We start from the raw sequence: 24,952 nt of genomic DNA, 5'->3' as shown, positions 1-24,952 counted from the left end.
ACTAATCTAGACTTCAAACAAAAAAAAACTACTGTTAAATTTCCATGACCAAATTCAAGAAAACCTGGTATCCATGGATAGCCAATTTTCTCTGTTTTAGAGTTTGACTGCAAGTTGATAGAACTAGAATTCCTTAAACCCATGTCATACCAACAGAACTGAAGTACTGTAAGGACTTTAAGCTACACAGCCATCCTCCTTTCTACCCACCCACTCTTATCTCCTTATGTCTGCTTTTTAATATTATTTGACTCACAGGATAAATAAACAATGATTTCTAATATTGTGTTACAATATGCAGTCACCTGTATCATCTGCACCACCTTGGTAATACATTTCTTGTATATCCATGTTGTGATGTATGTGATTTCTTCAAAATTATTTGCAAACAGATTTTTTTTTTAAAAAATATTTAACTGTGTTCCTCGTGTTTTATCTCTACAAATGCTGCAAGTACAGAAATATACATGTTTCTGCTGCCAGTGAGCTCCTAACTCCCTGTAGTGGGTTAACTACTCTGCCTCTGCTGCACTGTGTTCTGCCTTGGTGGCCTACAGAACATCTCCTTCTTGTTCTGTGAAGAGGGGAAGGTTTTGTAGTCCAGAGGGGAAAAGTGAGCATGGCTGACAACACTTTTTTGGATTTTTAGTGGAGCAGTGGAACTGTATTGTCAACTTAGATTGGAAGTTAGAAGCATTTCTACCTGATCCGTAGGCATTTTTCTGTACTTTTTAAAGTGATAAAACATGGGGAGATGTGCATGTATTGCAGAGATGTACTCTGAAATTTGTGATGTTTTTTTTTTTTTTTTTGCCCAGACATACTCTTCAAAGCTAAAAGGACAAACTGAGATAGTATAAGGAGCACACCAGTACTTGCATTAGTTCCCACACCTGTAAAACACAAATGTTTACTATGCTATTCTCAGAACACTGGATAAAACTAGAGAAAACGCATATAATTGTAGGACTTATGTGCACTACATTTGCCTTTTCCTGCTCATTTTGGTGGAGCTGAAGTTCTCTCATCTTCCTCTGATTGGATGAGGCAAAGATTGTGGCGTCATCCTCCCTGCACTCTGTTTCTGCCAACCACTGGAAGCTTTGTATTCATTCATAGTATACAAAGCTCCCTGTGAATGGCTGAGCAGCACTCAGCCCAATTAGATTTTGTTCTGGGAGCAGTACAAGAAGTTCCCATCTCTCTGCAAGAACACAGCTGAGGCTGCATACAATTTACACAGCACTCACAACCGCTGAAACTGTTAGCAAAGTAAATAGTTTGTTTGGACCACCTTGATCCAAACAAATGTTTTAAACTTCACTAAAAGGTGGAGATCAGCTTTAAAGCTGAGGCCTACAGAATAACCTACCGTATTTTTCACTCGTTAAGACGCAACCTAGGTTTTAGAGGCGAAAAACTAGAAAAAAAATATTCTGAACCAATGGACTGCAGACCTAGTACAGGAAATGACCAGAGACTGCAGACACAGTACAGGCGATGACCAGAGACTGTGGACACAGTACAGGCGATGACCAGAGACTGTGGACACAGTACAGGCGATGACCAGAGACTGTGGACACAGTACAGGCGATGACCAGAGACTGCGGACACAGTACAGGAGATGAGCAGAGACTGCGGACACAGTACAGGGGATGAGCAGAGACTGCGGACACAGTACAGGGGATGAGCAGAGACTGCGGACACAGTACAGGGGATGAGCAGAGACTGCGGACACAGTACAGGGGATGAGCAGAGACTGCGGACACAGTACAGGGGATGAGCAGAGACTGCGGACACAGTACAGGGGATGAGCAGAGACTGCGGACACAGTACAGGGGATGAGCAGAGACTGCGGACACAGTACAGGGGATGAGCAGAGACTGCGGACACAGTACAGGGGATGAGCAGAGACTGCGGACACAGTACAGGGGATGAGCAGAGACTGCGGACACAGTACAGGGGATGAGCAGAGACTGCGGACACAGTACAGGGGATGAGCAGAGACTGCGGACACAGTACAGGGGATGAGCAGAGACTGCGGACACAGTACAGGGGATGAGCAGAGACTGCGGACACAGTACAGGGGATGAGCAGAGACTGCGGACACAGTACAGGGGATGAGCAGAGACTGCGGACACAGTACAGGGGATGACCAGAGACTGCGGACACAGTACAGGGGATGACCAGAGACTGCGGACACAGTACAGGGGATGACCAGAGACTGCGGACACAGTACAGAGAAAATACCAGGGACATAGTACAGATGACCAGAGACTGCAGATAGTAAAGGAGATGACCATAGACTGCGGACCTTTGGAGCGGGTACCTGAATTTGACAGGTACCCGCTCCCACTTTTGCGGAGTTGTCCTTCCCTCTTCTTCCCGCGCCGGCTTCTGTGACAGCTGGGTGCCCACTGCGCATGCGCGAGAAGCGATGCACTTTGTGAATGGCCCAGCGCCTTCTGGGACCTGTCATGTGTCCCAGAAGACACCGGACCATTCACAAAGTGCAGCGCTTCTCGCACATGCGCAGTGGGCACCCGGCTGTCACAGAAGCCAGCGCGGGAAGACTGTACAGCGCTGGAGCGAGGAACAGGTAAGGCCCTGCAGGACAGAAGAGCTGAGCGTCCGGCCCGATATTCTGACATGGTGGCGGCAGAAATGCCGGACCGGCCGCTTTATATTCGCTCCTTAAGACGCACTGACATTTTCCCCCCCTTTTTGGGGGGGAAAAAAGTGCGTCTTATGGAGCGAAAAATACTTAAACATGTCTTTGCTAAAACTATTGGGGCACATTATGACAAGCTTCCAGTCCCTAAGCCGTAAACAAAAGGTTCCAAGATTTTGATGTTGAAAGCAGCTGAATTTAAGGTGGCAATACATAGGCAGATGTTTTCCTGAGCATGATAGGCATGGAGCCATCTATCAATCCTCCAGCGCAACATGCCTCAGTTCTCTCTGACTTACAACTTTGCTAAGAGACAAAAGTGGCACGTTTTGGTTCTCCCATCTGGGGTTTGCCTAAACTGTCTGATCCTTTCCCCAGCATCAAATCAGTTTGCAAATTGTGAGGAAGGGTAACCCATAGCAAACTAAGTTTTTAAACATATATAGGGATTGAAAACCAATTGCTGAATATTGATTTTCTCTTTTGATGGTAAGAAATGCATGCTTGCATTTGTGTTTTAAATTATGCTGTGCAAAATATTTCCAGCCTTGAATAGTTATTATTTTCTAAAGGACATTTCACTGCTAACCTCAGTGCATTTTCTTTTTCTTGTAAGAACTGAGAAACAGAGAAACAAAGCACTGTTTAATGCTGAAGAATTAACCAAAGCATTCCAACAGTACAAGAAAAATGTGGCAGAAAAAATAGAAAAGGTGAGTAAGACAATGCTCATTGAACTGATGTAAAACAAAAATCTCTTCGACTCCATTCACACATAGGCGTTTTGAATCGCAGACGGAATCGCTGTGATTCTGCCTGCGATTTCAAAGCACTGTTAAAATGTTGAATTGCTCATTGGCGTGTTCAGGTGCCATTCATTTTAATGGCACCTGAAATCACAGGGTGATTCTGCCACGATTGCAGCACGACGCCTATTGCCCAAAAAGAAGTCCCTGAACTTCTTTTGGGCGCCGCATGTCGTATGATCTGGTTTTGTGCGATTGCAGCGCGAGAAATCGTGGCAGAATCGCCTCGTGTTTTCAGGTGTCACTGAAATGAAATGAATGACACCTGAACACGCTGATCAGCGATTTCACATTTTAACAACACATTTTGAAATCATCGCGATTCAAAATGCCTATGTGTTTACGGAGAATTGTGGTCTAAATATAAGTATTGCTGTCAAAAGTCAAAGCTGTTTAGATCTCTAATTATGACACTTACAAACAGGCTTATAATCTTGCTAAATGTTAACTTGCATCTATGTTCACAAGCTTTCTGGGACAGAGATAGCAGAGTGTTGCAGCATATGTAGAGTCAAAGAAAAGTGCACCACTCCAAGCACTGCATCATAAACTGGAATCAAGTACTGGCTTTGAGTCTGCCACTCCTTCTCACATAGCTCAGTATGATCCAAAGGAAAAGACGCAAACCAGTGATGTCTTCACGGGAAAAACTTTAAGTTTAGTCAACAAGCTTTAGTACATGGTCCCATCCCCAGGTCCACTCCTTTTAACATGTTTCACTCAATGGGATTATTCATTAAGGATATCATAGAAGATGTATCACAGAGATATACCGAGCATAGTGCTGTACCTTGTTAGCCATTACTGACAGGAAAAATCTTGGTGCTAAACGATACCTTTATTAGCTGACTAAGTAAGTTCCTGGCATCAGAACCCCTTGAAAAGCTGAAAATTCTGGTGAACATTGGAATTATCTCAATCACGGCCATGTACCCTAGAATGAAACTTGTATAACTATTGCAAAGTTACTTTTAGATCAGCCTTTTTCAACCAGGATGCCTTGGCAAAATGCCTAAAGATTGGCCAAAAAATTGTATACAAGCCTGCCTTTTAATTACACAAAGCCACAGGTTTTCATTCTGCACTATTTCAACTTTCTATCTGCCGGCGACATAACAACCAATGATGTACTCATTTGATAAGGACATCAGACACCTGCACAGCATCCTTGCTTGCCCCTTCCCTGCCCCTCTCTGTCAGCACTGGGTTCACATTAGCTGAGTGAGAGAGAAGAGAAACAATGGAATACTTGTCAGTACCAGTGTGCAAAAGTATATTTGCTTTGGAAGAATATATCGCCTCTATGTTGGGTGTACTACATGTGCAGATGTTGCTGAGTTCTGTAAAACTATTCATTTTTAAAATTTTGTAATGGGTGCCTCAAGATTGTGGAGATTGTAAAAGGGTGCATTGAGATTGTGCAGGATTTTAAAGGGTGCCTTGACTGAAAAAAGGTGGAGAAACAATGCTTTAGATGCTTAATACTTACAACATAACAACAGTGGCTTGGTTGCTTTGTCCACTACTTGTTGCACAGCCTTTGTTTCTGTATCTTGATTGCTTGATCCAGCATTTACTATATATCTATTGCGGCTTGAATGCTCCTTGTTACATTGCTAATACAGAACCAAGCTTATCTGACACAAGTGGAAAAAGTGATTTGGATGAGAGACATGCAGTAGAACTGATGAGACCTGGAAGTGGGTTTTGCTGGCCGATGAGCGGACTTTGCTTGCGGCACAGTCCTCTAATATGGGATTTTGGTGAGGCTTTGACAACGTTTGGCTCCAGCCTCACACAGGATAAAGCAGCAAGTGTATAATTGACTTTATGCTGTAATAATAAATTAAGAGGGAAAGGGATGTGCAGACTCTGTGCAGATGAGAAATTTTTTTTATACTCATAGATGTCCATGTGTGATAATAAATTGACATCCCTTGGCTTATTGCTTAGCTACAGGGTTATACTATGTGAAGGGTTCAATATTACCGCTTTCCCTCCACCCTATAGCAGAAGTACTGCTGCAGGGCTGTGCAAAATCTCATATGTGTATATATACATGATTTGCATTTCCGGGGAGGGGGCATGCGCTGAGCCCTACCCGCGCCCCTGTTGGTGGCTAGGGATGTCAATCACCGGGTCCCGGCTGGCACTCGGTGATCACCGGGTAAAGCTGGTAGGGGAGAGACCTGTGTGTAAACAACACAGGTCTCTTCCCCTCTCAGCATGGACATGCTGTTTTTGTATCTCTCTACACAGCAGAGAGATACAAAACCGCATGCCTCTCTAGGAAAACACAGCACACAGTAAAACATACACAGCACACAGTTAACCCTTTGATCTCCCAAAAGTTAACACCTTCCTGCCCAGTGTCATTAGTACAGTGTTAGTGCTTTTTATTAGCACTGATCACTGCATTAGCATCCCTGGGGATATCAGTGGCATTTAGTCAGTTCCCACCCAGTATCAGAATGCCCACCGCAGTCCTGCTATAAGTCCGTGATCGCCACCATTACTAGTTGGAAAAAAAAAAATTCCGGTGTATATATACCGCTATTTTTGGCTGCTATATCTTTCATGTAAACCAATTAATTTACAAGTATTGGGATTTTTTTTAGCAAAGACATGTAGCAGAATACATTTTGGCCTAAATTTATGAAGAAATTTGATATTTAAAATTTTTTATTGGATATATTTTATAGCAAAAAGTCAAAAATACTGTTTTTTTTTAATTTTTTTTTTCAAAATTGCCGCTTTTTTTTTGTGTTTGTTTCTATAGTGCAAAAAATAAAAAACCGCAGAGGTGATCAAGTACCACTAAAAGAAAGCTCTATTTGTGGGGGGAAAAAAGGATATAAATTTAATTTATGTACAGCATTGAATGACCGCGCAATTGTCAGTTAAAGTAACGCAGGACCATATTGCAAAAAATGGCCTCGTCAGGAAGGGGGGTAAATCCTCTGGAGGGCAAATATGGCAAAACGGCTGAAAAAAATTAAATACATTTATTTTCATTGTTGGGAGCCTGGCAATGATAGTTTTCAGCACAAGGTTCACCAGCTCAGCTTTCCCCTAAAGCATGACATGAGCACTTACTCCTAAAGCAATCCCTTAACATTTAGCAGCCACTCCCATACTGTAATTTCTTTGTACAATCTCCTTTACATCTGCCAAAAACCATGGCATACAAGGCCCTGCCTGGAGATACAAATTGAATGGATTGCTTTGGTTGGCCTACATTTGGATATTTGGTAGACTCAAAAAAAAGATTATACATAGATTGCAAAATCAGATTGAAATATGTTTGACCATCTTGACACCTAAAATAAATACGTCTAATGTTTAACTCCTAAATACCTTTCTCAATGAAAATACACCTCCAATCTCCCTCTTGGTTATTTGAACAAAATCCTAGACCTTTGGCCATGTGCTCTTTTTTTAAATTTTAACCCCTCCTTTACAGAGATCTCAGGACCAAATCCTATGGAGGTCAGGGTTTTTTTTTTTTTAAACAATGTTCTATCAATGAATTAATGTAGGCCTGCTTATATCCAATTTTTATTATCTACATATATATTATCTCCAGACACCCACATTTATTTACTGAAGAAAGTCTTAATTTACCCTAGGTTCACACCTAAGCATTTTCTGCAGATTTGTGCAGAAATGCACTACAGTTCATTTAACATGATTTCCTATGGGACAGGTTCACATCTCTGCGTTTTCACCGGGTGTGTTTTTTGGAAAGGGTCAGGGACTTTTTTAAATGCAAAAAGTTGCGTTTTTGGTTGTATAGACTTCAATGGAAACACTTCAGAAAAGCATGTAATGCGTTTTTGCTGCATTTTTGATGCATTTAAATCTGCCTAGCAACAAAAAAAACCAAACTCGAAATGCATCCAAACTGCGCCAAAAAAAACGGCAAAAACGCACTGCAAAACGCAATACAGAAACAGATCAAATGCAAAATGCATAGGTGTGAACCTAGCCTTAGGATCACCAGGTGTCTGTAGAAGCCAGTTTGTCTCTGCCCATATCCAGCTGCTGCCAGCATATGATATTCTGATGAGAAGGAGGAATGATCACACAGCTCTTGGTTGTTTTTGCACCTTTTAGACAAATGTGCAGAAGCTGTACACATGGAGACCCTATAAAAAGTATTATTGCATGTCTTATTGCCAGTTTAGATGCAAGTATTGCTAATCGGAGTTCTACAATTTGCCTGGAGGGTGTAATCTTTTAATTTCTTCTATTTTATTTTTTTTTGTTTGTTTTTCTTGTATATATACACCACTATGAAGTAGTGAATACAGTAGACATTGCAAACCATAGATACATTATATACTGAGCTCTAAAAATTAGTGGAAGTGCAATTAATGTGTGTTTTTTTTTTTTTTCTGTAAAAATCCATACATTTGTTCAGCAACAATAGTTGATGGTTAATGAAAGAAAATGACCTTATCAGTGCAGTAGTGATTTCCTGTAGAAAATCTAAATAAATGACCAGTTCTTCACCCAACGTTGCTCAGCCAGAGGATGTTTGGGGATTTTTTAGAATGGCTTGAAATCCTTCTGATACATGCTGCAACATATGAACACAAAGCATGTTTTAGAGAATGGAAATTGCATGTATGAACAGAAAATGGTATTTACCTTGTTTATAATACTGTAAACAATCTTCAGTCACACTATCGAGTATGTGTTGTAACCTAACAAATTTGGATGGCTATTCTGTGGTCTCTCACCCCCCCCCCCATTGTTTTATTTTCCGATATTAATAAAATACAATACAAACACCTCCCAGAAATACACAGGAGGAAAACAAAAATATATTTCTGTCAATGAGGACATTTAGGCACATTCCACTGTGACCAACATAAGGAAGGGTACAGCAATAACATTCTGACAGTACAGAAAGGCCCATCACGGGATGATATATCAACAATGAACTCAACAACCACCAAAATTAAAAAGAAAATGTAGAATGAGAGAAGGAAAAAGAAAATCGAAAAGTGGGAGTAGGACAAGTTGTGTTTTTAAATCATGCTAGTTCTAAGTCAATGAAGCTGAAAACAATTGGACTCGCTGTGTGTCACACTAGTACACGATAACTAGTGTAGACAGTGTGTGGTCTGCCTTTCAAACAAATCTCTATTGGCTTAAAGCCTGCAAGTTTTCATGTGGCCCTTCTCAGGGTAACACACTAGATACCTAATAAGGGAAATCCATTCAAAATAGTCTGAATCTTTTTTATAAAAGACTAGAACTCCATCTGCTGGCTGGATAGAAAATGGCAAAATATTGATATACAATGCTTACCTAATAAGTTCTATATTTTTAGCCCCAACCACAGTAAAGTACAAAACCACTATAAATTCCCTTTAGGAATTTTTTTTTCCCAAATGGTTCTTCGGAAGAATCTGTGGTATGGAGAATTGAAAGTTTAATTTCCTTGTATGACTTCCAGATATTGGGAAAGAAAAATATATTGGGAAAGAAAAGAGGGAAGGACATTCCTTCCCTGTCATAAAAAAGACTACTGGGAGGCTGTCAATTTATCCACTCTTAGTACAGTAATACCTTCTAGAGAAAATTCATAGTGATTTGTTATTTATACTGTAATTATTGCACAGCTGTAAAGCTGGCCATAGATGTAAACATGCAAATCCATAGGCAGGGCTGCTGTTAGAAACCACAAGGCACCATACAGCCAATTTGACAGCCCCCCCCAAAAAAACCCCCCAAAGTTTACTATACACAGTGAGTGATTAGTAGCGATCACTCATTGTGTTCATTCAAGAAAGGAGGGAGCTAGTAAACATGACATATTTACTGGTCCCTTCCCCCACTCTCCATTCTGAAGGATCCTATTCCAGTAACTGCCACCCCTGCCATGCTGATCACTCTCCCTGCCCACATCCGATTCACCCAGCTACCTGGGCCCCCCTGCTGGCCTGGGCCCCATACAGGAGGACTGGTGGTGCCCTCTTATCCTTGGCCCTGTCCACAGGTTTCCCTATCCTCATTAGGCAGTGTGGATGTATGAATACAAAGCTTCCTCTGATTGGCTGAGGTGGAAAGGCTGGCTGATGACATCACAAACTTTGCCTCAGCCAGTTAGAGGAATTTTTGTATCCATTCATAGAAAACAAAGCTTTCTATGAATGAATGAGCAGCACTCGGCTCGACTCTTATTTTGTTCCAGGAGTGGAACAGAACAAAATAGAGTCGGCAGCTCTTATCCTACTGCCACAACACTGTTGTATACTGTATGTAACTAAGGCTACATGCAATTAATACAGCCTGCTCAGCTGTAAATACTTTGTTTGGGCCAGTTTGGACATCAAAAGTGGAATTAGGCTTTAAAAGAGATTTAGACTACAGACAGAGAGACATAGTCTTCCCCTGCCCCCCAAAAAGCATTAGTAAGACCTCATCTTGAATATACAGCTCAGTTTTGGGTACCAGTTCACAAAATGGATGTTGTAAAACTTGATAGAGTGCAGTCAAGGGGAACCAAACTAATAAGAGACATGGAGGACCTCCGCTATGGGGAAAGATTAGCTGAACTGAATGTATTCCCTCTTGAGAAGAAGCATTTAAGGGGGTATTGTCACCTTGCATAAATACTTAAATTATTCATAGTGAAGTTGGTGCAAAGTTGTTTAAGTTGTAGTCCTTCAAAGAAAGAAGTGGCATCTGGAGGAAAAAGGTTTAACCTCCACATATGAAAAGGCTTCTTCACTTAAAGAGCTGTGAAAATGTGCAATAGTCTTCTTCAGGAAACCGTTCTATCCAGCTCAGTTGAGTGTTTTAAAAAAAGTCAGTCATACTTGTTTTAACAGATTCAAAAAGAGGAGAAGCAAAGAAGCCAGGCGCTCCAAGACTGTGAAAGAGAACGAACGGAATCCTGGGAAAAATGTAAAAAATTGGAAAGTGAACTTGAAGATGCAAGGAAACATTTAAGGTACATTAAAGTACAGAATACATTACCTGTGCATGAAGATGTGAATGTACATTTTAAAAGACTGTCGCCCTGTCATGCCTATTAAATTAACCCTCTTTATTTCAATGTACTTGTATAAGAATTTGTTTTACTGCATATGTTTACACATGCTTTGCGCTGTCAACCTTTTGTTTTTTTTCCACCTCTGGTAGTTTTCACTCTGCATGCAGTACATAAGCAGCTACTTACTATTCCTAGCTCTGATATCAACCAAGGTCCTGGCAGTGGCCAGGGAAGTCTCATGCAATCTGTATTGACAGTACTTGCAGATTGCGTGAAGCTTTCCGAACACTGAGCAGGACCTTGGCTGATATTAAATCCAGAGAAGGGGAGTAGCTGCATGTGTCTGGAATGCAGATAAATAATTTTCATGAAATAAAAAGTAGAAGGTCTTTTTTTTCTGCTTAACAGAAAAATTATGTGTAAACAAATGCAGCCTAACATTTGCCTATATGAGTACATTTATAAACAAAATGCAGCGCTGTTAAAAGATCATAAGAAATAATGATAAAACACAGTCCAATAAAAAGGTGCTCCTTGATTCCCAGTGCAAATGGTAGAAATACGCACTAACCAGAAAGCGTATAAGTAATACGCATGTGAATATATATCCTGAAGATTCCCCTCTCCTTTCTGGTCTGGTCATGGAAATATCTGGGAAAGATGGAGATCCTACGCCCTCATGTGGTGAAAGAATGGTCCAGCAGGTCAGAGAAGAATCAATCTAGATAAGCCTCCCCCTTCTCAGGAGCTGACACAGGGATCACTTAGGGCTGTAAGGGTTGAAGAAGCTCCTTTGCTGATGATCTTCAGGACACGTGCTCCTGCCATTAGACATCATGAGGCTGTTCAGCGCTGCATTTTGTTTATATATGAATTTTGGGACTTTTTTTGCGTTTTCCTTTAATGTTCAGCTGCTATAATTATTGAGAGCCCTTACTATATTTTGTATTATTCTCTTATATGAGTACATTAACTTGAGATGTTAATCTTAATAGACTAGATGTAGTGACAACTTTTCTTGCTTTTGTTAGGATTTTCTGTTTGTGCTAAGAATAATGTACGTAGCTGTCAAGTTTATTATGAATTTTTTTTTGTTTAATATATGTAATTTTGGAATACTTAACTGTATAGTTGCTAATATATCTTTATTTAAACCCAAACTCCAGAAAGTAACTACATATACAGTAGAAATTTATGTATGGGAATGGTTTACCAGTCAAAGGATTTGTAATTCTTTGCAACAAGTCTTGTGATCCATGCACCCCATCTAAGTATAGCCATATAACTAAGCTCCTGTGCAGCAGCAACAGTACAGCTTGGCCAAGACCACTGCCAAGCTGCTGATGGACAGTGAAGAAGCAGCAGGACACTGCTAAGATCGTTGCTTAGCTCACACTGCATTGCAAAAGAGCTTGATTAGCTTCTATAGCTGCCCACCCTTCTTTCCAAACTGTATAGTGCTGTACGTGTTATTACAGGAGGCTAATATCAAGACAAATTCAGATATTATTTTTATTTAAACTTTTTTTTCCTTTTTTCTTTTTTATAACTTCCCACAATAAATGGACTTTATACCTCTGCCTTGAGTTCAGTCTCAAACTTCTGAAAAATTTGGATTTGTTCACATTTAATTCTGCTTCTCTCATTTGATAGGAGTTTGCTGTCTGAAAAGACTGATGAAGGGGAGAAAGAGAAATGTGCAGCAGCAAGTAACACAGAGCTTATTTCACTTCTGACCCAGTGTAATCAGAGGGTTCTAAGACTCGAGAGTGAACTTGAAAATAAAGAGAAAGTGTTAAAGGAAAACACAAGTCTTCTTCAAGAGAATAAAGAGTTAAAAGAGCGTCTTGCAACACTTGAAGACCTAAATGGAATGAGACATTCAGGTTCCGAGTCTAGCAATGTCAGGCCGTCGTCGCAATCAAAGGTGCGTTGCTTTTTGTAACACTAAATGTGGACATAGACGTGAAATAGTGGTTGGAAGATCTAATCTCTGGGTGTGTTGGATGCTTGTGCATGCAGTTAGTCCACCCTTTGGCTGCAGCTCTGAAAGGACACGCTAGTGACATTGTGGCCAGCACATGGAACTGACAGCAAGCCATGAGGAAATCCAGGCATCTGACACACCCAGAAGAGTTGTATACTGAAGACTGCAGCTCACAGTGCATAGCTCTGCAAGAGAGCAAAAATTTAATTATGTATTATTGTACTTTTTACAGGGTGCTTTATTTTTTCATGTACATTATGAATGTAGACTGGAACAACCAGACTTGTCCTAGTAATGCAAGCTAAAAGAAACAAACGTAATTAGTTGGATACACAATATAGCTTTTTTAAAACTGAAGGTGTTTGCATGGCTTACTTTCATTACAGTTACATAAAATGAGGGGTTTAGTTCAGATTATAGGGTAGTTGGCAGAATCATGCAAATCATTCATTTATGGCCATGTGGCCAAACTGAAGTGTCAGAAATTCATAAAGTCAACTCTTCATTGGAGATGGGGTTTTTCCTCAGTCGGTTGCATTGGTAACAGAAACTGCTCTTTGTGCCGTTTTAAAGTTTGCACCGTGAATCCTTCTACAAAGCACTCATTTCCTTGTTTCTAGAAATGCTTCTCTGTTAAAATTCTTTTATGCTTTTGTAATTGGTAGAATGGCCAGACAAATGTGCCAAGCGATGTAAACAAACCCTATTCCAGTGACAGCAGTATGCTCATCATGGATCTGAGGTACAGCCTTGTGAAGAATAATATATTTTCTTTTAATACACCGACTTGAGATTAAACATGTGTCTTTTACCCTTCCTTCAGGGCACAGTTGTCACTTAAAGAAGCAGAAAATCAAGAATTACAAGCCAAACTTGTGAATGTAAATACCTGTTTCCCACTGGATGCCGAACCTGTAAAGTTGCCCTTACAGCAAATTGGTAATGTTTGTACCTAGTTAAAAAATGATAGAGTACTATAACTCGCTGTAAGCAGTTCTGTCAGGATATATATTTACTCTGTAATATGCAACACTTGTAATTTATTATCTTTATTCTATGATTGTTCAAAAAGCCTTGAAGATGGTGGTTTGCATGTTTTTGTTTTGTTTTTTTTTTTTTTAAGAGACTAAACTAAGAGCCAAAGTACAAGTTGGCCAAGTACTGGGGGGAGTATCAGAAAGAAGACAGATAGTAGATGATCTTGTACAAGGGAATGACAGAGAAGGCACAGAGTAGATGACTATGGTAGGTGGAAAGAGTGAGAAGGCAGAATAGATGATCTTGTTCAGGTAAATGAGAGAGAATGTTATTCTTTATTACAAACATTTTATACCGCACCAACAATTTAACCCCTGTTTTACCTGAGTGCATACTTGATCAGCAACCCTATATTTACCCAGTGCTGTTTAAAGATGGCACTGGATAAATAGCCATCAGTAGCTGATCTGCCGGTAATAGCTGTGTAGATTAGATGGCCCGGTAAACTGAGACACTGTACAGAGCCAATCCATATGGCTGGGTGCCATGTGATCTGTGATATGTTATCACAGTGATCACATGGTATTGTGTACAGTGCTGATCCCACCCCTTCCCCTTATAACAGGGGAAATAGAGATTGAGTATTTGTGAATGGGGAAAGAATGATGGGATCAGCAGCTGCAGATTCATTCATTCTGTTGCAGTGACATGGGGATCTTTTTTAAGCTTTTCATGCCTCCCCCCTTCTCCTGCAGATCCTATCTTCATGCTGAGTCTTTGTGACCTGTATATTAACTCTTTCACCTTCCTTATCATGGCCTTCTGAACCTTAACCCTTTCATCTTCATCCTGCCACTGCATGTTACCTGTACAGTAACCCGTTCACATCCTCCTTCCTCCATGTATGGACTGTACATTTTTGTATCTAATGCACATTTACCAAGCTCAATGTTTAACCCACTCAATACCAGCATGTTTGTTTAGTTCCAAAACGTAGTGTCAATAAATGAGATCAGTTTGGGGTGTCTACTTTCCAAAAAGGAAAATCAGGGGGTTTCAAACTGTCCTGGCATTTTTATTTTAACATGCAGTAAAGGAAACAGATTTTATTTTTCAAAATTTTTGCTATTTTTGTTTCCTTTTTTATAGTGAAAAATAAAAAATAGGTTTTTATTGCAGTGTTTTTTTTTTGTTTTTTTTTTGGGTTTTTTTTGTTTTATCAATTCTTTTTAACTTAAATTTTCTGTTTTGACAGAAGCAGAAAAATATCTGCAGTTCGAGACCGCTATAGAACAGTTACAGATGGAGAAGGTGAAACTGGCAGAAAATGTGAAAGAGTTGCAGAGGAAGCTTGGTAAATCCCAAACTGAAATCACCAATACAAAACTTTCGATGGCTCAGAGAACTAGTCAGTTTCAACTCATACAGGAAGAGCTGCTGGAGAAAGCATCAAAGTCAACAAAGCTAGAACAGGAAGTGAGTGTTCATTCTATGCAAGATTTTCAGTTTACTAAGCTATTGTTGAAATAGTTTTGAAATATTTATTGTTTACAACAAATGCAGCTGAATGCATTTTAAACGTATTGGAAATACATGCTGTATACAAGAACAATGAATGTATTTTAATGAGTCTGTTTCACACCCTTACGGTACTTTCATGTGTGCTTAAAATGTACATCTTGCTGCATTTTTTTGCACATAAATGTACTAGAACACGTGAATGCACCGCAATTGCTTATAAATACAGCTCAGTAAAAAAAACAAAAAGGCTTATAACACTCATGCAGAAGTGCATTCTGAACGCAAAGATTGAGATGTTAAAAGTGTAAATGTCACAGTCTTTTTTTATTTATTCCTTTTGTGGTTGGTTTTGCAAGTTTTAAACTATCTCATATATTTCCATTTTTTGCTACATTATATATGTAAAAAACTGTAAAACAAATATTTGACCACCGCATACACTTTAATTTTATAACTTTATAATAGCAATACCAACAATAGTTTTTGACAATCCCAAATTAGCTTGATTGAAAAATCTCCTTTGATGTTTTGCGTGCCATGGCCATCTCTTTCCACAACTTCCTGGATTCCCTGCATGCTTTGCAGCAACTCCTCTGCTGTTTACTTTAGGGACTCCCATGTTCCTTGCTGCCTGAAAGCAGTGATTCCTGTACTGACTCCACCTCTTGAAACTCCTCCTCTCATCACCGCTGTAGTTCAGAAGGCAGACTCTGTGAAATTTGTGACACAGCAGTGCCTACTCACAGGATATAGTGAATACGAGTTGGAGAACTCAAGTAAAAGTGTGGGATCTTCACAAAGTAAGTTTACAAACTTCAAGATGATTCATAATAATAGGAGTAGGCTAGAAATAATTGAAAAAAAACAATGTTGAAAGAATTATATGTTTTACAATTTTACTATATACATATAAATAAGATGGTTTATGATTTTACAATTATACTATATACATATAAATAAGATAAGGTGGTTCATCTCAGAGTATACTGCTGACTACATGAGGATTGGCAAAAAATATGGGAAAAGTCAAATCATTTTTATACTAGCCCTTTTTTATTTCTCATTTCATTTTGTTTCTTTAATCGAGGTTCCTTGCTACCTCGCTGCTTGAGCTGGATTCTAAAATTACAGCAATCCATATCAGCCTTTCATCAGCCTAGTTTTAAAATGCCATACCCAGGTCCCCTCTGTACTGGACTCATGGGACTATCCTGGAAGTGACCTTCAGGCACTGTGTTCCATGTAAGATGCTGTCCAGACCCTGCTCTGGTAACAAGTTAGCTAAGGATTACTTTCCAGTTTCAGAACCATTGGCATTGCCTCTCTGCTTGCCCTGTCTCTCAAGACCAATCAGGCTTAGTGCTGGGAGCTACTTCTTTATTTGCACTGCTGGACATCTTTTGAGCTACCCGCTCTGTCGTTTTGCCACAGAAGTGGTTAACACTTAGGGACTGAACCGGGTCTGCTGGGTGGAGTGTCACACGTGCATACTTTGCTCTCCTTCCTGCTCTTCAATATAGAGGAAGCTTCATCCTGCTGGCTGCTGCTGCTCCTTCTTTGCCAAGAGCCACTGTGTGGGTTTAATGAGTATCTGAGACCTTGCCTTTTACCCTGCGTTCAGTTGCAACATTTCTGTATATAAATACAGAGGGGACAGTCCCGCTGCAACGGGTGTCCCCATCTCACACTCCCTCAAAGCGCTGACATTTTGTAAACTGGAATCCGGTTACCCTACTACTACTTCTACTTCACTGGAGCCCTCCTTAGCTCTACTTGGTAAAGACCAGTCCCCTGCCTTATCCTCAGGGACTTCTATGAAATCATATAAGACTTTGTGCCCAATTTCACCTAGTTCCTTGCTGGGGCTTACCACGGAAGCTCCAAGCGTGCTCCTGCGCTTTCCTCTGCAAAGTCGACTTCTGATCTCCTTGCAGCCTTAGAAGAAGTTGGGCCACCATCTTTTGGGATGGGATGGGATGGGATTGTTGTCTAAGAGAATTGCAAGAGACCACTTCGACTCTTGTTGATGCGGTACATGCTAGTCTGCATCAGGAGGCTCAGCCTTCTGTCTTCAATCATGGGTCTTTCAGATTTCCTGCAGCTACAAACAATGGTGCTTTTGCTGTTTCCCGGCCACTGACGTTTCTCCACACTTCAAGGAGGGTTGAATGCCTGCTCCACCCATTCGCGTTCTTTGGTTCCTCCCACTGGCTCTTACATCCTATAGAAACATATGAGCTAGCCAGAGAAAATGCAGTGGAAGAGCAGGTAAATTGCTGCTATCTGCTCTCTCCACTCTAAACTGCAACAACGCATGGACTCCTGTTAATTTCAGAACAAATAGTGTATATATATTTTTGTCTATGTTGATTAGTTCTCACCCCTTGTTGCACTCTTTTTATGACTGTGGCCTGTGTCTGGTCTGTGTTTGAGAAACATCCCCCCCCTATTCATGTGATCCTTCTCAGTTCCTAATTAGGGCAGGGAAGAGTGCTCATTTGACCATCTCCCTATAAATTTAGATCAGCTCATGGTGGGTGGTCACAGATCGGGGGCATAGTCACAGATGGGGTGCTACTTTTGTGTAAGTGCTGTTTTTGATAGAGTGCTAAGAAGCAGTTGAACACATCAGTTTAACTAAAGCAGGATAACTCAAGCAGCAGGAAGATACAACAACAGCAAGAAACTCTACTGGATAGACTGCAAGCAAACACCCTGGGAAACATCTCTTACAAGTCTGAGTCCCACTTCGTGTACCTTTTTAATAAGTCCCCTCTACTCCTCCTTTTCATACTACTATCCTGCGTTCCCAAAATCTCACTTCTTTACCCCTCTGCTCCACTCCAAAACTTGTACATCTCACCCCCACTGCTACCATCTCCCTACTACTGCTCTCATCACCTCCTGCTGCTATTTTACTCTCCTGCTGACCCAAACACCAGGCCTGGAAGGCATGTACACTCGTGTATATCCCGCTCCCATCTTACTTTCCTCACCCTTCTCCTAACCTAAGGGAATATCTCCCCAAACCCTGGTCCTCCGCTATTTCACCCGCACACCAGGCATCCTCTTTGTTTCGGGAATAGCCGCAATCCCCTCAATTTAATATCAGTCCCTGTGCTCCCAAAAACCACCCTCCCTTTTTCATGTGCGCTCTGGAATGCCTGCTCTGTCTGTAATAAGCTCACCTCTGTCCATGACCTTTTTGTCTCCCACTCTCTTAACCTACTAGCAATTACAGAAACCTGGCTTCAAGCAGCAGATTCTTCTTCTCCTGCAGCACTTTCCTATGGAGGCCTTGTCTGGACCCACTCACCCAGACCCTGTGGTCGGAAAGGTGTTGGAGTTGGTTTGCTTCTATCCCCACTGAGCACCTTTCAAGTCCTCCCTAACCCTCCCTCTCTATCCTTCTCTTCTTTCGAGACTCACTGCATCCGGCTGTTTTCTCCCATTTCTCTGAGGATTGCAGTGATCTATCGGCCTCCTGGACCGGTGTCCCGCTTTCTTGATACCCTACTTTCTCTCCCTTGAACTACCCACTATCATTCTCAGATTTTAACATCCCTATTAATGTCAACAACCCAGCTACATCCCAACACTTCAATATAACCTAATCTTTTGCATTAGCACAATGTATACAGTCCTCCACTCACTCTGATGGGAATACATTAGATCTTGTTTTCTCCCGTCTTTGCACTCCCTACAACCTTACAAACACCCCCTTTCCTCTCTCTGATCACAATCTCATCACAGTGTCCTCGTCTTCAAACACCTATCCCTCCAAGCAGCAAACAATTACCCGCAGAAACCTTCTCAACTTGAACCCTGCTCCTTTCCACTCTGCAACTGACCAACTCTACGACAGAATCTCTCCCCTGTCCTGCCCTGACCTGGCCACTACTGTCTACAACAGTTTGCTTTCATCCACATTAGACTCACTTGCTCCTCTAACAACATGAAACATTAGGCCCCGACCATTAAAACCTTGGCACACTGACGACACCAGAAATCTTAAATGACATAGTTGTGCGCTGGAGCGATTGTGGCGTAAAACCAAATCTCAACAAGCATTCACCCTATATAAATCTGCTTTCTTAACATACAATTCCTCTCTTCATGCTGCCAAACAAGCCTACTTTGTCACTCTTATTAATAGCTTGCCATCCAGTCCTCGCCGTCTCTTCTCTACTTTTAACTCTACTTTCTCCACCTCCACCTCCAACCAGTACCTCACTGCTCATGAGATTGCAAATCATTTCAAAAACAAGATTGACGCAATTCGTAGGGGCATTGCCACTGCACAGACATCCATCCCACATAGCATACCTTATATTAAACCTCCCTCAACACTTTCCTCTTTTGACCTTGCTACTACCGAAGAGGTCACTAAGGTTTTCTCAGAAGCCCGTCTCACTACCTGCCCCCTGGATCCTGTCCCCTCACAACTACTACGGTCACCCTCTTCTTCCATCCTATGCTCCCTCATTCACATCTTCAATCTTTCCCTGTCTACTGGTGCCTTCCCCTCCCCTCTAAAGCATGCGCACATCACTCCCATACTTAAAAAGCCATCCCTGGACCCCACCAACCTGAACAACTTAAGACCAATCTCCCTGCTGCCATTTACCTCTAAACTCCTAGAACGCTTAGTCTACAATCGCCTGAGCTCCTACCTCACTGACAACAACCTTCTTGACCTTCTACAGTCTGGCTTTCACTCACTACACTCCACTGCAACTGCCCTACTAAAACTCACTAATGATCTACTAACCTCTAAAACCAATGGCCACTACTCCATACTCTTACTACTTGACCTCTCTGCTGCTTTTATTATGGTTGACCATCCCCTCCTCCTCAAAAAAACTCCACTCTCTTGGCCTCAGAGACTCTGCTCTCTCCTGGTTCTCCTCCTACCTATCACAGCGCTCCTTCAGCGTAACGCTGCCTCCTCCTCTTCACTCCCTTTTTCTGTAGGGGTCCCCCAAGGTTCTGCCCTTAGACCCCTTCTCTTCTCCATCTACACCTCCTCCCTTGGTCACTTGATAAACTCCCATGGCTTTAAGTACCATCTCTATGCTGATGACACACAAATCTATCTTTCTACCCCTCACCTCACCTCTTCAGTCTCCTCTCGCATTATTAACCTACTAAGTGACATATCGGCATGGATGTCACTCCACTTCCTCAAACTCAATCTTTCCAAAACTGAGCTCTTCGTATTCCCCCCAGCCCATGCCCCCTCCCCTGACTTCTCTATCAAGATCAATAACACAATCGTCAGTCCCTCCCCTCATGCCAGGGTACTAGGTGTAATCCTAGACTCCCATCTGTCCTTTCAGTCCCAAATCCATTCACTGTCCGAATCTTGTAGACTTCACCTCCACAACATCTCCAAGATGCGCCCGTTCCTAACCTCGGAAACCAATAAGCAACTTATTCACTCCCTTGTTATATCTCGTCTTGACTATTGTAACTCCCTCCTCATTGGCCTACCTAATTGCAGGCTATCCCCTCTTCAGTCTATCATGAATGCTGCTGCCAGACTCATCCACCTTACTAACCGTTCTGTATCTGCCACCCCTCTCTGCCAATCCCTCTACTGGCTTCCCGTTGCCCAACGGATAAAATTCAAGTCATTAACAATAACGTATAAAGACATTTATAACTCTGCCCCAAATTACAGCACCGATCTTGTCTCTAAATATCACCCAAACCGTACTCTCCGCTCCTCGCAAGACCTCCTACTCTCTAGCTCCCTTGTCTCCTCCTCACATGCTCGTCTCCAGGACTTCTCCAGAGCTTCCCCCATCCTCTGGAACTCTCTACCCCAATTTATCAGACTATCGCCTACTCTGCTCACTTTTAGGCGATCTCTGAAAACCTATCTCTTCAGAGAATCCTATCCTGCCCTCAGCTAATAATGGAATCTTCTACTCTTCCAACCAGTCCATCCCCCACAGTTACTACCTTTTTGTACCACTAGCCCCTACCTCCTAGATTGTAAGCTCCAAGGAGCAGGGCCCTCCTCTCCCTCTTATATTGAACTGTATTTTTGCTGTATTGTCTCCCGTTTATATTGTAAAGTGCTGAGCAAACTGTTGGCGCTATATAAATCCTGTATAATAATAATAAAAGGTATTCGCAAGCACATGTATTCGCCAGATGCATAGAATACCTGCAGTGGCAGGGGAGCAGCAAAGCACCAGAGTTTAAAGATAAAGGCTGCCAGAAAGATAACTTAGCATGATCTTCTTTTGCTCTTCTGTGTTTTTATGGATGACCCTCACCCAAAGCATTGTATAAAAAAAAAAAGGTACAGTTACAGTAGTTCAATGGTGATTCTTAAGCTACATTATAAAGGAATTCATCTAAAAGTGTCTCTGTGTTGAATAATGTGGGCTATCCTTTCCTTTATTTTAGGACTTAGACTTACTTTACCTATAACATTTATACCTACTGCTGGAGGTTACGATTTTGTATGCATTTTGTTTGGATGGAATACATTAATTGCCATTCTTGGGGTACTGCTCTTTTAGGCGTCCAATGAATTTCCTTGTTTCTTGCTTTATACAAATTTAAGTACACACATAAATAGTATACATGCATTTTCCATGCAATATATGAATCATGTATGTTTATAAATTTGCATTATTATTTGTTTTAGTGATATAATTATCTCTTAAAATATGTTTTGCAGATAGCAAAGAAATCACAGAAGAATGCCTCTCTGCAAAAACAGTTGGAAGAAAGGTCTCAGGCTTGCTCAGCTGCTGTAGCTAGGAATGCAGAGCTGGAGGAAGAACTGATGGTAATTCTATTGCAGAATGTATTTTGGCAAAATTTTATCTCTAGTAGAAAGCAGTGATTTAATCATCTGAGAAAATATAAGAAAGGAAGCAAGGACATTGGAGAATGGTAAGGTAAAGCCCAATTGAAGTGACAGAAATAAGTAGTTAGACAGTGGGCTAACAATCTCCATTTTAAAAGCCTTTCCTGTTGCAGTGGTTGTGCAGTGTGTTGAAATATGACTGCATAGTTCAATAAGGACTGTGGTAGTCAATAATTTAACAAACTTCCTCAGACATGGCCTCCTCTTTTCCTCAACACTACAAGCCTGTGTATGGATACGTGATAAAGCATGTGGATCCACAAAGCATGTGGATCTATGGCAACATAAAACACTGGAGTTGGATGAGCAGGAAAAACCTTTCTACTCTTGGGGGAAAAAATAATAGTTTTAAAGGCATTTTCAGGTTAAAAATAAAAATCAACTAAAAATCATAACAAGCAAGGGTTAAGCACTATAAAGTGGAAGGTTTTAAATCGGCTTCACGCATGTGCTGAGCATTGTCGTGCCATTTACTGTATATTGAATGGTAATCCCAAAATACTAAAGCAACGCATCTGTGGTGCAGCACATGATAATATGCTAAAGTGCATTGTGGTGCACTACATTAGCAAAAATGGTGCAGGTGCAATTTTAGGCTTGTTGTAGTTTGTTGGCAGCCTATTCACATGAATAACCTGCCCTAACACAATGCATGGCGGTAAGCTGCAAATCATTGGAATGGAATTGTTTTTATTTATTTTTTTCTAGCAAAAAAATAAAGGTATGAAAAATGATTCTGTACCTGCTGCAAAATCAATCATGTGACATGGTCCTCACAGTATTATGTTGCTTGTGATTGATTTTTTTTTTCTGAAGTACAATTTTGTTAAGTGGAAAACTAGCATTTCAAGAAAAATGATTGTATATATTGTTTGCTGGGCTGCAATTTGCTTTAATATTCTCATGATTTCACAAACACATTTATATTTTTTCAGGAATTTAAAGCCCAGATAGTTCACTTGGAAGAAAACATTAGCAAAGAGCATCGAGAAGTTCTCCTGGCATTTGAAAAGTCTAAAACTATCCATCAAGAACAACAGAGTGAACTCTTGAAGCAAATAGAGCATGTAAGATGAACTTTTACTTTTAACCAAAGCTTATGCCTAGTACACACAATCAGAAAATCGGATGAATGATCGTTTTGTTTTGGTTTTTTTTGCATGCTTCGCTCATATTGAATATGAGAGTGCCACTAAGCATACAAAATTTATTTTACAATCCAGTACATCTTCCTTTTTGTGTAGCAATGTAACAGCATGTCATCAGAAGTGATGTCATGTACTTGTGATGCCTCTGCAGATACTTACAAAAATTGTAGCAAAAAGATTATCACGCCATAATTGCTGTTATACATATTTCTATCCTGAAAACAATTTTGTTTTCGTATTTAGGAGCATTTTTTTTGTATACTAAGATTGTTTTTGTTGCCCTTTCTCCTTCTGGGTTTTTTTTCATGTTTTTGATCATGTGTGGTCTTGATCATCCGATTTTTATTTTTTTAATGGACAAATACTGTACTGTTTTGAATGAAAATCGCTCATTCTCTTATTTTACGAGAAAACATTTTGTGCATGTCCCTTAGAATAAATTTGCATGAACTGTTGTAATCAGCTCATGAAAGCTGTGTACTAACCAACAGAACATCAGGCTATCACTCCGAATGCGTTTTTTTTTTTTTTTTCTTTTGTACGATTTTCTCATTGTGTGTACTAAGTAATATTTGCTACAATTTATTAAGCCCCATGAAGAGTACACTGCCAAGGTACAATATTTCTCAACCATTTAAAAAATATTTTTTTTTCTTTTTCAGCTAGAAATGCCCACTTGACTCTGGTTTTATATATGATTTATTGTTTGAAACAACTCTTAACTGTCATAGTGAGTTTACCATTACTTGCAGAAGTCCCCCTGCTGTATGTGTTTTACTGGTTGGGAATCTATGGATACAAGATAACACAGAGCTACAAACTCTTATATTTTGCATCTATAAAACAAAACAAAATAATTTTAATTTTGGTTAAAAATGGTTAGCAAATTTAATTTCAATTCTTACTGCTTTAGTGTTCATTTTAAGGGATTTCCAGAAAAGATGCAATCCTGTTTATGTATAACTCCTGATTAAGAGTATTCCCTTTGTGCAACATCCTGAACAAACTGCTAGAATTAAAATATAACTGCACTTTTATTTAGCTGGCCCTTTTGCTGACCCGGTAGAAATAACTATCTTTTACACCCCTTTTTCCTGTCCATCTCATGAAAATATTTTTTATGAGGAGGGTATTAGGCGTGTCAGACCCAATGTATCACTGCTTGGCCAGCCCAGAACCAGTGCAGTGTCTCTCCCTGAAATAATTGTATTGTGAAAGTGCAACTACACTTGAAAGCTGATCTAAAGTCTGGATGCAGCTGTAATAATATACATGAGGTTTCTTGATATTGGCCTCCAATTTTCCCTTGCCCTGCATTACTTGAGCTAGGAGTGGGAGGAGCAGAACTAAGACCCTATCAACGACTGCTGTGTATCCTATCAATGTGAGCATTTTCCAGTCAGTAGGTGTGGGATATGTTTTGCTTTTTGGCATGGGTGCCTTGATCACAGAACATGCTTCACAGAATTAAAATTCTTTGTTAAACACAGCACCTCACATTTATCAAAATTATATTAAGGGAAGGAGAGTCATATATATATATATATATATATATATATATATATATATATATATATATATATATAGTGGTCTCTACCTGGTCACTGGTTTTTAATGGTACCACGTCCCTTATTATACAGACACCAAAAGTGCAAAAACCCTAACTGAAAAAACTACCAGGACTCTATAGGTACCATACCAACAACAAAAAATATAAGTGTTATAAAAGTCATAACTGCATACTGTATTAAAAAAACATGATTATAGTAAAAAATTAGAGCATCAACAGGCTCTCTAAACACATTTACCATTTGCATGTTGTAACAATACAGGCATGGAGCTTGATATAAATAGCTCCAAGATTACATATAAAGTGCATAAGGAGAATGTGCTGTATATAACGCCTTGATGTAAATAGCTCTGACGCAATTAGCAGGTCAAAA

At 40.4% G+C, this 24,952-nt stretch overlaps 1 protein-coding gene and 1 long non-coding RNA gene across 7 annotated transcripts in view; one reads left to right on the top strand and one right to left on the bottom strand.

The window, feature by feature from the left end:
- CCDC18 (coiled-coil domain containing 18) overlaps positions 1 to 24,952 on the top strand; it is a 92,358-nt gene that overhangs the window by 23,955 nt on the left and 43,451 nt on the right. For all 5 annotated transcript variants that reach the window (XM_089677308.1, XM_089677307.1, XM_089677312.1 and 2 more), the window contains exons 7-14: positions 3,288 to 3,384; positions 10,323 to 10,444; positions 12,140 to 12,413; positions 13,139 to 13,215; positions 13,297 to 13,412; positions 14,707 to 14,927; positions 21,670 to 21,780; positions 22,797 to 22,928. In XM_089677308.1, the coding sequence (XP_089533434.1) occupies positions 3,288 to 3,384; positions 10,323 to 10,444; positions 12,140 to 12,413; positions 13,139 to 13,215; positions 13,297 to 13,412; positions 14,707 to 14,927; positions 21,670 to 21,780; positions 22,797 to 22,928 (1,150 nt within the window). The remainder of the gene's footprint in view (positions 1 to 3,287; positions 3,385 to 10,322; positions 10,445 to 12,139; positions 12,414 to 13,138; positions 13,216 to 13,296; positions 13,413 to 14,706; positions 14,928 to 21,669; positions 21,781 to 22,796; positions 22,929 to 24,952) is intronic.
- LOC149462215 (uncharacterized) overlaps positions 14,979 to 24,952 on the bottom strand; it is a 114,840-nt gene continuing 104,866 nt past the window's right edge. For both annotated transcript variants that reach the window (XR_016312699.1, XR_016312700.1), the window contains exon 4: positions 14,979 to 15,816. This is a non-coding gene — a long non-coding RNA (uncharacterized LOC149462215). The remainder of the gene's footprint in view (positions 15,817 to 24,952) is intronic.

The sequence above is a fragment of the Staurois parvus genome, unplaced genomic scaffold (genome assembly GCF_062004578.1).
Source record: "Staurois parvus isolate SC_StPar_1 unplaced genomic scaffold, SC_StPar_1.0 ptg000183l, whole genome shotgun sequence".
NCBI classification, from domain to species: Eukaryota; Metazoa; Chordata; class Amphibia; order Anura; family Ranidae; genus Staurois; species Staurois parvus.
The sequence above is the reverse complement of the archived record's forward strand: the minus strand, read 5'-3'. Positions and strand labels throughout refer to the sequence as shown.